We start from the raw sequence: 12,480 nt of genomic DNA, 5'->3' as shown, positions 1-12,480 counted from the left end.
CCTGAGGGCATGATTAAAGGCGTGACTTAGAGGCATGGCTTAGAAGTGAGACATGTAAAAGGCAAGAGGCAGACAGAAGAGAGAACAGAGAATCAGACACTTCAGAGAGAACAACTTGGAGTAGAAATTAGGAATTGAGGAAGAAGACACTTGGACTAGAGAACTCGGAAGAAGAATTATTAGTTATTAGGAACTTGGCACTTGGAGGAAGAACAGAAAATAAGGCAGTAGACATTAGTCACTCGGAGGAGTACAACTTACAGTACAACTTAGAGTTAGTTATTAGGCATTAGGTATTAGGCACTTGACACTTGGAGGAAGAACTTGGAATTAGACATTAGGCACTTAGCACTTGGAAGAAGTAACTTGGAACTTGGAGGCACTAGGGACTAGGAACTCAAGACTTGGGACTTGGACTAGGAAGAGAGACTGAAGAATAAATGGGATTGAATCACATTCTGTCTGGTCTCCATTCCTCGAGTCCGTCCTCACTCTGTCTCTTGCTGAACCCCGACCTGCAGACTGGAGCTGCTTGGGGCAGTGCGGGCTAACAAGTTAGTCCCCAAGGCTTTTGGCAGTGCAGGTTCCAACATTGACAGAATGGTCTGAGACATTTTGGCCCCCAAATGTGGGGCAGCTCAGGCCGCGACAACCATGGTCAGAAAAACATGTTTTGTACCTCACTGCACCCTGTATTGGTCTTGGGAGCACTAACCTAGGAACAGTTACATGTGCATTGAGACACTCGATCTTGAGTGCATATTTGATGTTTGTAGCTGATCTGAGATGAGAATCCTTTGGAGCTGGTTTTCTTTCTTTCTTTCTTTCTTTCTTTCTTTCTTTCTTTCTTTCTTTTTTTAACTCTGTTGTTTATCAACTGAAGGTCATAGTATCTCCAGGCCTTGTAAAATTACCATCTTGGTTGATGTAAACTGATAATAGTAGAGAAATTGGCTAGGTTCGTGTGTCTACATGTATGAGTCAACTCACTAATACTTTGCGTTGCTGACGTGCAGGGCAATCAGTGTGATGCCTGGAAAACAAAGCAAATACATTATATACTGCACTAATCCCGGAGGTGCTTTATCACTGGGCAGTGCTAACTAGATGAGAACTAAACTAAGCTCTTAGTTTTGTCCTAACTTTTAAAAAATTAATCTATTCTTTGACACTTTCATACCAGTGTATAATGTGTTCTGGTTATGCTCAGTCTGTATCCTCTCTTATCCCTAGGGCTTCCCTCATTCCACCAGGTTCCCAGGCTACTTTCATGCCTTTATGGTGCCTTTTGCAGTATACAAATAGCATACTGTATACAGTGCAACACACAACAGTATGTTGTCTGTAATAGGCTTCATCTGTCTCATTGGTTCCTGCAACAAGCAACAGATGGTGGCATCGAAGATGAGAGTTTGCATGGCTTTGTAGGAAGGGCATGGAGGCTGGCTGCATCTCTGCAGTATAATGCTTACCTAGCGTGTATGAGGCTCTAGATTCCATCTTTATTCTGTTCAAAATTAATTTAAGTTAAAAAGTGTAAAATAAAGGGTGTGTCTGCTCTTGGGTCATCAGTCAGCCTTGAAACCCTATCTTCTTTGATCCTTGTGGTGGTTTGAATATGCTTGGCCCAAGGAGTGGATAGCACTATTAGAAGGTATGGCCTTGTTAGTAGGTGTGGCCTTGTTGAAGTAAGTGTGTCACTGTGGGGTGGGCTTTGAGACCCTCCTCTTAGCTGCCTGGAAGACAATAGTCTTCTAGACGACTTTAGATCAAGATATAGAACTCTCAGCTCCTCCCATGCCATGCCTGCCTGGATGCTGGAATGTTCCTACCATGATGATAAAAACTAAACCTCTGAACCTGTAAGCCAGCACCAATTGAATGTTGTCCTTTATAAGAGTTGCCTTGATCATGGTGTCTGTTTACAGCAGTAAAACCTTAAATAACACAATCCCCCTCCCTGGCTCCTCCAGATTCCTCTTCTTTCTGTGTGATACATTTTATTCTTAGATATTCATTTGTTCATTCCTAAAATGTATGCTTCGTCCTTGAGGAATTTCTCTTTCCTCTCTACTGTCACTTTTTACTCTCTTTGACTTCAAGACTTCATGTAATTCTGTAAAAATAGCACTTCTTGCTCCTGAGCTCATTGTTTTTGATTCAGACCACCCACCTATTATGCATTTTAATTTAATTGAGCCCATACCAAAACTGTGCTTTTCCTGTAGTCTCTCTCTGTTCAAGCTATCCCCTGTACCTATGGAAAATTTATCACGTTTGAAACCTTTACATATCTATATAGTTACGTTTCAATTAACATTTATTCTAAGGAACATTTCTATGTAACGAAACAATAAATTATTTTAAAAGCTAGTTATAGTGGTGCATGCCTTAATCTCAAGCATTGCAAAGGCTAAGGCAGATGTATTGTGAATCCAAGACTAGATTAGGAGGCATAGGGAGACTTCTCAAAATGATAATAATAGTAATTGTAGTAGCAGTTATAGTAAATAAATAAATAATAACAGTAAAATATTATCCAAAATCTGTCTCCATTAAAAGTATACTACATGATTACAGAAAAAAGTAGAAGAGATTTAACTTTCTCTCTGATCTTTTTAGTAAAGTAGTTTCTGTAGAGTTATATATTAAGAAGTATGCCTTTTCCATTTCCATGGACTTCATGTGGAAAAACTTTTTTGAAAAGTTCTTATTCAGGTAAAAATATCAACTTGATAATTATCATTCATTTTCTTAATCTTTCAATGGCTTCTAAAGCCCACTGGCCAAGGCTGTGCAGTAGTGAAAGAAAGAAACAAGGAGCACGAGATACACCAAACTGCCCTGGCATTTGTGTGTGGGAGAGTGGGAGGACAATGACAGAAAGGAACATTGAGCCAGGTTAGCCCACTGCCAATGGCATCATGAGAGACTCCATAGCAGTGATGAAGCTTCTAATGACTCAATGACTGTGAAAACACCTAGACCTTTGGGAGAGGTTAAGTTTAATGCTAACTGGAAGAAGAGTAACAATAGGGAGACATGGGTGTGACTTGCCAGGGGGCTGTGACATTATAATGAATTTAACCCTTGAAAGAGGTTCCCACCCCTACCTGGACTCCCTCCTTGGGTCTGGTGATAATGGAAGGTGCAATCAAGACTTAGGAACATCCTAAAATAAGAAGATTGAGCAGGGAAACAGGAACAAGAATGATACAGAGAGGCAGATCCCATTGCCGCCTAGATGGTCACCTGAGTTATCAGGGGTGAAATTAAAGCATGACCAAAATAAGACACTGGAAAGAGAATAGGAGGCCAAGTGCCTCCTCCTCTATCTTGTAAAGGAGACATCTGAGAGGAGAAGCTGAGGGACATAGGACCCTAACTCCTCGCCAGTGTGCTATGGAACATTCTAAGCCAGAGACTCATCACTCTTGCCTTAATTGATTTTCTCCAACACCTGGGGAAATACTCTTCCTACTTAGAACCAGGGAGTTATAGAACTCTAATTATTAGAAGATGCCTCACATATATGGGAAAGATAATATAAAAAGGTGAAGGAGATGTGGCAATTACAGTCAGATAGACCTTGTCTGAAGTCATCTCTGTGACCGTGTTGAGATGGGATGTGCTAAGTTTCAGTTTCCTGAATATGGAAAGTGGAAAGACCATGCCTTCCACTTGGACTTGCAGACTGGGAGATAACTGGCATTCTAAGCATCTTATTTCCTTTTCTGGCCATTTCTACTGACATATGAAGTCTTAGAAGCTTAAAGTTCCTGACTGCTTCATTTCTTTTATGTTTATGGTGCCAAGAAAAAATTACTGGAAAGTGACTAACAAATGTCATGATGTTTAGAACTTCCACCTAATGATGAGTATAGGTGAAAATAATGGCACAAGCAACAGAAAGCCAGAACTTGATGATCAAGGAAGCCGGGGGGGGGGGGGGGGGGGAGAGAGTCACAGATCTAACAATGGTATGAGTGAGTTGCTTCAACAGTTAGTAAACGTTCTTATTAACCATCTTCCTGAAAATGTCTTATTTTTTTTCAGTGGAGAAAAAAATTTCCATATTTTTTACTACATTTATGCTGGGTTAGCAGAAAAGAAGAAATTAGCCCTTTACAAATTGCCTGAAAACAAGCCACCCAGGTAAGCTACCTGCCTGTACTTGGTTGGATTGGTTTGGTTTGGTTTGGTTTGGTTTGGTTTGGTTTGGTTTGGTTTGGTTTGGTTTGGCTTGGTTTGGTTTTCCAGACATGGTTTCTCTGTGTATCCATGGTTGTCCTGGAACTTGTTCTCTACAGAGCAAGTTTAGGCTGGCCTAGAACTCATGGAGATCCCCCTGCTTCTGCATCCTGAGTTCTGGGATGATAATGTTTCCCTTTCAATGTAATTTTAGATTTTTATCCTTCTTCTCATACTTTCTTCAGGTACTTACAAAATGACAACCTCAGAACAGTACAGGACATAATGAACAATAGTTTCTATAAATCCCAGTATGAATTAATTGAACAATGTTTCAAAGTCATAGGTTTTACAATGGAGGTAAGTACCAAATACATTTGAACCACTTTTGTAAGTATCTTTTTAAAAAGTCTTCCCTAATGATGAGAATTAATGAACTCATTGACTGGTTAATATGTCAGGAACTTTGCTCAAAGCTTTATATAGCAGTCACTCCCATTATAGGTGTATGTGTGGGTGTGAGTGTGAGTGTTTCTCTATATGTGTGTATGTGTGGGGTATGGAGATTATATATATATATATATATATATATATATATATATATATCCATATTAGAGCTCTGGGGTCAAGATCAAGTGTCATTACTTGGTGGCTCTCCACCTATGCTTTGAGACAGGGTCTCTCACTGTACTTGAAGCTTATTAATTTTGCTAGCCTGACTGGCAGATGAACATTAGGGATCCTCCTATATAAAATTAATTATTTTAATATAAATGTAAATAGTAACCAGTGAGTTAATCCAGCTGCTGTATTTCTTTACCTTTGTCTAGTCCCCAGTAACCACACAGAGAAACCAAGATTTAAGCCACACCTCAATACTGTGCAGTTAAATGATCTATAATAACACCATGTTAATCTGACTTCCTTCCATCCCCCTCCCATGATACTTAAATATTATTATTATCTGACTCTTTGGGCTTCAGATGGTTTTATTTTCTCATGGTGTCTTCTCAGATTCTCTTCTCCTCATGGTTATCTGAATTAACCCCCACCCTGGTGGAAGTTTCCACCCTAATCTATCTTCTGCCCAGTCATTGGGTGATCTGCATTTATTGACAAGACAGAGAATAAATAGGAAGAACTGTTTACACAAACTTGAGACAGGAGATTCTAGATAAAACATTACAATGTTGTGTCTGGATTGAAAGAAGACCTGAGAACAGAGAAATTAGCATTTAAATAACACAAGAACGACCTATACACAGTACACAAAAACATGTCTACACTTCTACCTCCAACCCCCATTTGTGGCCAGGCTTTTTAGTTCTGGGGACCTTAATTATGGGTCCTCACATTTCTAGCAGATAACTGAACCATCTTCTCAGTCTCAATATAAAGTCTTTTGTCATGTTTATGATTCTTCTATAATAGGTACCTATTCAATATTTTGTGTCCTTTTTCAGTTATTTGAATTTTGTTAGGGAATAAACTCTCACATTTAAGCCATAGATCTGATTGCTGAATTCTCTTGTACTATCTAAATTTCTCCTGTATCTCCAGCTTTATTTCTTAATTTTAGTTTTTTAATGTTTATAGGTGGCATATAAATTACTAGGTTTCATTGAACATTTCTATCATATGTATTATTACATCTTACTTGCCACTCATTGATCTCCTGTCCCTGCTGCCTTTGTGCTGGTCCCTTTGTCCCTCCACTGCTGTCCTCTTTCTTTCCCGTGGCTTCTTTTCCTTTACTCTCCTTGAGTCGTCCCCTACTTCTATTTACATCTCTTCTCCCTCCCATTATACCTCTCTTTCTACATTCGTGTTTCACATAAACATACATATTTTCACATAAACATGCATGTTTCTATAAATTTGAATCTAAACATACTGGAGGAATGCCAGGTAATGTTTAGTCTTTCTGAGTCTAGTCTATTTTGTTCAGCATAATGGCCATCCCATATTTGACAAATAACATATGAGTTTCTTCTTTTGAAAATTGTATATTCAATTTGTTACTCTATTTATTGACTAATTTATGTTTGGTGTTGAAGTTTTGCAGTTCTATGGAGTCTAGATATTAATCCTAGTCTAATGTATACATACCTGACAGGTTTTTTTTCCAATTTTGTAGACTGTCTTATTTTCTTTGCTGTGAAGAACTTTTCAATATCATGCAACTCCACCTGTCAATTTATGGGGTTATTTCCTGTGCAGTTTGAGTCCTTTTCCTAGAGGCTTCTCTGTGCCCAGCTTTGCTGTGCCTGTGAGTTGATATGACTTTCCTCTAGCTGTTTCTAAATTGCATCTTTGATCAGGTATAACCTGACTTGGGGTAGGTGAGACACAGGTATCTGGATTTATTAATTGACATGTGGAATATAGTTCTCCCAGCACCATTTTAAGAAGCCATCTCTTGTCAAATGCATTTGACAACTTTTTTTTAAGTGTCTAAAGCTATCTAGGCTATTTCTGAGACCTTAATCTACCCCAGTAGTCTGCTTACTTGTTTTTATGACATTACCATGCAAATTTTGTTACTGTGGCTCTGTACAGTAATTTGAGGTTTTACCATCTTGGATTTTGTGAGGTTTTCTGTGTGTGTGTGTGTGTGTGTGTCTGTTGTTCAGGACCATTTGTGTTTTCACATGAATTTTAGAATTAATATTTCCTAATATTGTAAAGAATGTCAATGATACTTTTATGGAAATTGTGCTGAATTTGAGGTTTATTTTTAGTAGCAGGCCATTTTACAGTAAATTGTGCACATCCATGATCATGGAGCACTTTTCATCTTTTAGCATCTGACTTAATTCTTTCAGTGTTGTCAAGTCTGCATTGTAGGGGCCCCTTACTCCTTAGTTGCACTTATTCTGAAGTATTTTATGTTGGTTTTGCTGAAGTCATTATAAATGAAATTGGCTTGCTGGTTTACTTTCTGGGCAGAATTGTTCTTGGGATACAGAAAAGGTGGTAGTTTCTGGTATTAGTTTTGATTCCTGCTACTTCACTGAACATGCTTATCAAATCCAACCATTTTTATTTTTTTTCCCTTTGGTGGCATCTTTAGGCTGTTTAAGGATACGATCATCACATCAACAAATAGGGGTAATTTTACCTCTTCCTTTCTCAATTATATCTCTTTTGCTTCTTGTTGCCTTAGCTATGACTTTGAGCACTAGATTAAATATCTTTGCTTCATTTCTGATTTTAGAGGAAAAAAACCTTTCAATTTTCCTCATCTGTTAGTTATAGGTTTATCATGTTTACTGTTTATGATGTTCAGGTATGCAGTTTCTACTTCTAGTTTCTTTGAGGTTTTATTTCAGGAGAAGGCCATGTGTTGACTATGTCAAGGGCCTTTTTGCATCTGTTAAAATATCATGTGATTTCAGTTCTTAAGTTCATGTGCTGTATTACACTTCTTGATTTGTCTATGCTGACCTATCTTCCCATCTCTAGAATGAACTAATTTGTGCATGGTGTACTAATATAATAGTTCAACTTGCAGAAATTTTGTTGATAATGTTCATATCTATGAATGGCCTTCTTGGGAAATATAATCTACAGTTTTTTTGTTGTTGTTGTTGTGGTTGTTGTTCCATCATAATGCTGGCTCCATAGCATGACTTTGGCAGTGTTCCTTGTATTTCTGTTATAAAGCATTGTCCTATGTGTTTCTGTTGTAGGAAGAGCAATGGTGTGTTGTGGGAAATATTTAAAAAGAACAGCAAGTTCCTGCTCTATGCCCAGCACCTGTGGGCCACATGGCACCAGCAGGGTGTTCTCATCTCAGCAGACTTTCTGGCTCAGAACTCCCAAAATCTTTCCACCCTGCTCACTAAATTCCCACTGACAGGTCACTGCCATGCCAGCCCCATGCTTCAAAACCTCCATGGCCTTTGTGGTGCACAGAAGGCAAACCCACCACCTTTCTCTCTGGAACCCAGTCAAGCATCTGAGTGAAAAAACAAACAAACAAACAAACACCACACAAACTTTCTTCAGAAACAATGGTAACTCAGTCTCTGGGTGCAACAACTAGAATGCTAATCATGTAAGCCATATTAAATCCAAATCCTCAGACTGCGAATGTGCTGTATTACACTTCTTGATTTGTCTATGCTGACCTATCTTCCCATCTCCAGAATGAACTGGTAGACACTAGTAGCTACATCTTGTCCTCACACTATCCCCAACCGAAAGGCTCTCTCTCTCTCTCTCTCTCTCTCTCTCTCTCTCTCTCTCTCTCTCTCTCTCTCTCTCCCTTTCTCTCTTCTCCTATCCAACCTGGAAGTCCCACCTACTTGCCCAGTGATTAGCTCCTTTATTCATTAGGAGATGGTTTGCAAGAAGTCACCAGAGTTTAAGTAACTCGGTCTTGATCCACAGGCTCTCAGGAGAGCGGAATTAACATCAAAATACAAACAGCACCAGGCCCATCTACAAAAATGTTGTTAATGCTTCTTTAAAGATTTGATAACATTCTGCAATGAATCCTTCCAGTGTGTTCTTAGAGTTTTCTTTTGGGAAATTTTTTTAAATATTTCTTCAATCTCATTATTTGCTGTGGATCTGCTTGTTTTTGTTTATATCTTATTGATTTAATTTTATATATGTTATATTGTGCCTAGGAGTTTATCTACTTCTTTTAGACTTTCTTAGAGCTTTCTAATATAAAATTTCAAGGCATCACTTACTGATTATCTGAATTTTGTTGGAATCTTTTGTAATTTGCCCATTTCCTATCTAATTATCTAACTTTAGAACATCTCTTTCTTTTGGTTAATATACTTAGGTGTTTACTTTCTTCTTTTTTTCAAAAAAAATCAATTTATTGATTGTTTCTATATGTTCAATATATTCTATATATTGTTCTTTTAATCTTCATTCATTAACTTCTGTCTTGATCACTATTATCTCTTAACATCTTTGGAGTTCTCTTGTTCTTGTTTTATAGCACTCTGATTTGAATCATTAAGCTTTCTATTTGAGATCTATTTAATTTTTATAGGTATAACCTTTCCTCTTAGAATTGCCTTAGATCCTAAATGTGCTGGCAGTTTTTATTTTTATTGACTCTATTCTTTTATTTCTTCTCCCTGATGTTTTTTTAGTTATTCACTGGTCATACAAGAATATGTTGTTTGGTTTTCACGCATTTATATAGTTTTTCTTTCTACTTATTCCTAGTTTTATTTTCATTGTAATGTGATAAGGCACAAGAAATTATTTCATAACTTCATATTTGTTAAGAATTGATTTACAACCTAAGATATGATCTAGTTTAGAGAGGATTCAGTAGACTACTGAGGAGAAACTATCAGTTCGATTAAGTATTCTGAATTTATTTATTAATCATTCTATTTATACCATAATTTAATGCTAACATTCCTTTAATGACTTTTCATTTGAAAGACTTATGTAAAAATAAGAATGAGGTATTAAACTCACTTGCTAGAACTGCCTCAGGACTGATCTGAAGTTTCACAGCACTTAATTCTTGTTTTATGTGTTGATGGAGTCCCACCAATCAGTGCATATATATTTCCAATTGTTCTATCTTCTTGGTAAAATATTCCCTTTACAGGGCTGTAATGGCCTTCTTTATCTCTTCTGTTAATTTTTATATATAAGTCTACCTTATTTCAGATCAGATCAGTGATGCCAGCTAGGTTGGGGCTTCTGTTCATTTGATAAATAAACATATTCTTTCATTCTCAATCTTTGTGTATAGTTTTTCATTGAAATGTGTTTCTTGGAGAAACACGGAAAATGCAGACTGGATCCTTTGTTAGAATTCATTTAGTTAATCTGTATCTATATCTTGGTTAGTGGGTTGAAGCTATATTTATTAAATTATTATTGAGAAATATTTACTGATTCTTTGTAAATTTTTGTTGGTTCTTTGTATGGTTGGATGGATTTTTGTTTGTTTGCTTGTTTGCTTGTTTTAAAAAAGAATAAAACCTATGGAACTAAAAATTAAAAAAAGAAAGACTAAAAAATAGCTCATTAAGGGAAAACACATAATAAAAATTAATTGTAGTCATTACCCATCATCAAGGCAATGTTTCTTTACAACAGATAGAAACCATTACATAATACTGCAACCAAACAAAATGCAGAGTTGTGAAGCTTAGCCCCAGTGAATACATTTACAAATCATTCCTGCATCTAAGGCTCAGGGAACATTGTAAAAGAGAGGACAAAAAGATTCTAAAAGATAGGATCTGGGAATTTTCTATGAGATTATGTCTCCTGGTAATATCAGAAGCTATGCCCACAAAGTCTCACCAGTGTGACCTCCCAAATGTGAGCTGAATAAGAAAGACACCAATTAAGGAGTTAAACTGGACAGGAAAAAGTCCATGAGGTGTCAGATCTCCAAAGAACTGGGCTACCAAGGAAATCTGGAATGAGAAAGAAGCCTTTTCCCCCAATAAGATCATCATTTGGTTGTCTAATACCAAATGGTCAGCACTGAAAACATGTGTACAAGTAGTTGTATATGGATTGGATGGTTGTATAAAGGAATATAGGCATCCAATAACAATTAGTAAGCAAAGGAAGGCATGAATTTAGAGAAGTGCAGACAGGGTTTTATGGGAGGGTATGGAAGGAGGAAGGGGAAGGGAGAAATGTAATTAAATTATAATCTTAAAAATGAAAAAGGCAAAGAGATAAAAAAAAACAATAAAAGTAGATGAATGTATTAAGGGGAATTAAAAAACAAAACCTGACATGTCTTCTCTACATAATAAACCAAAAATACTACTAATAAAAGAGTGGAAAGAAAAAAGCAGAAGGACGTGGTACAAAGACGAGGCAAGAAATATAAATGGACAAAACAGGAGGAAACAGTGAAGTGTTGAAGCAGCTTCTGTCTACAACCTCCAGCTATGGTGGAAGGACTGTCAGGCCTCCTGTCCTGTGGTTATGCTGACACTGAGCCTGTATTGGACAAGCACCCGATGCCCACCATGGCTTCTTCACTGTAGAAACTCCTCTTTGTACTCCTCATGCCTGTGTTGGGTACAGCAACTTTGTAGCCTGCAGACAGAATAGTTTTTCCCACCAGCCTGAGATTCCACAGGTTGTACACACTGGCATGGCTGATACTTTGTCTAGGGACCAAAACTCCAAAGTGTATTGATGTTGTTTGTCCTAGCCCTTCCAACTTGACACAGAATATCTCTCCTGTTGTCTGCAGTTGCTTAGCTAGCACTGGAGAGGCAGAGACAGGGGAATCATAAGTTTGGGTCCAGCCTAGGCTACATAGTGAGATCCTCTCTCAGAAACAAAACAGGGCTGAGGAGATTGCTCGACAGGTAAAAGCACTAAGTGTACAAGCATGAGGAGCTGAGTTCAAATCTTCAGAACCCACATACAAAACCAGGTGTGACCATGTACACCTGTAACCCTAGCACTGTGAGGGGCAGAGATGGGAGGACGTTGGGGGCTTGCTGGCCGCCAGCCTAGCTCCAGGTTGACAGTGACCCTGACTCAGGGTAATAAGGTCTAGCATGGCAGAACTGAAGTCCTCTCTTCTAAGAACAATCTCCAAATGTGGATTTCTGCAGCTATGACACTAGTGACAGGTAGAGTCCCAAGCCTGTTTGTTAAAAACAGTATACATTGATTCAAGTGGTATTCAGTTACTCCGTTAAGAATTGCCTTATGAAGGACTGCTTGAAAATAAATGTTTGGGTTGTGTGCAATGACTACAAGAATTGAAAGTGATAAGATGTCAGCTACTCTGACTTAAGACATCAGAAATCCAAACTACTATAGAACATCATTAATGCTATAAAGTTTACAGTATCTGATACAATGAAAAATACTACAATCTCATTTGTCATTGCCTAATGAATGGCTGATGTGAGACACCTCAGTCTTTTAGGTAGACTAACGAGGCTTTCCCCTAGAGCCTGGAGGAATTTACCTTTGATAGACTCCTGCTTACCTGCATACTTTTTTTTGCCTTGGAATTTAAGATTTGGAGATGAAGTTCTGAATGTACATGGCTATTTTGTTTCTAAATGGTTAGACTGATCGAGGGACAAATAAGTGAGAGACAATTTGAAGAGATCTGAAAATTTGCTTCAGAAACCAGTCAAGGAGAATTAACTCCTTCTGGAACCAGAGGTAACATTATTACAATGACTCCTCCCATTGGAGTTCTCTATTTTTTTTTTCCAACAAGATAGAAAATTATAAGGGCAAGAGAGCTGTGGTCTAAATTCAGTGGTAAGCCATGGTTGAACACATCCTCAGGCAAGTACT

The 12,480-nt window shown here is 37.8% G+C and overlaps 1 protein-coding gene across 1 annotated transcript in view; it reads left to right on the top strand.

Moving 5' to 3' along the window:
* Positions 1 to 12,480, top strand: part of Myo3a (myosin IIIA) — a 186,567-nt gene that overhangs the window by 95,331 nt on the left and 78,756 nt on the right. Inside the window, exons 14-15 of the mRNA XM_034510582.2 lie at positions 4,057 to 4,155; positions 4,437 to 4,551. Of these exons, the coding sequence (XP_034366473.2) occupies positions 4,057 to 4,155; positions 4,437 to 4,551 (214 nt within the window). The remainder of the gene's footprint in view (positions 1 to 4,056; positions 4,156 to 4,436; positions 4,552 to 12,480) is intronic.

Source organism: Arvicanthis niloticus, chromosome 8 (assembly GCF_011762505.2).
Source record: "Arvicanthis niloticus isolate mArvNil1 chromosome 8, mArvNil1.pat.X, whole genome shotgun sequence".
NCBI classification, from domain to species: domain Eukaryota; kingdom Metazoa; phylum Chordata; class Mammalia; order Rodentia; family Muridae; genus Arvicanthis; species Arvicanthis niloticus.
The sequence above is the reverse complement of the archived record's forward strand: the minus strand, read 5'-3'. Positions and strand labels throughout refer to the sequence as shown.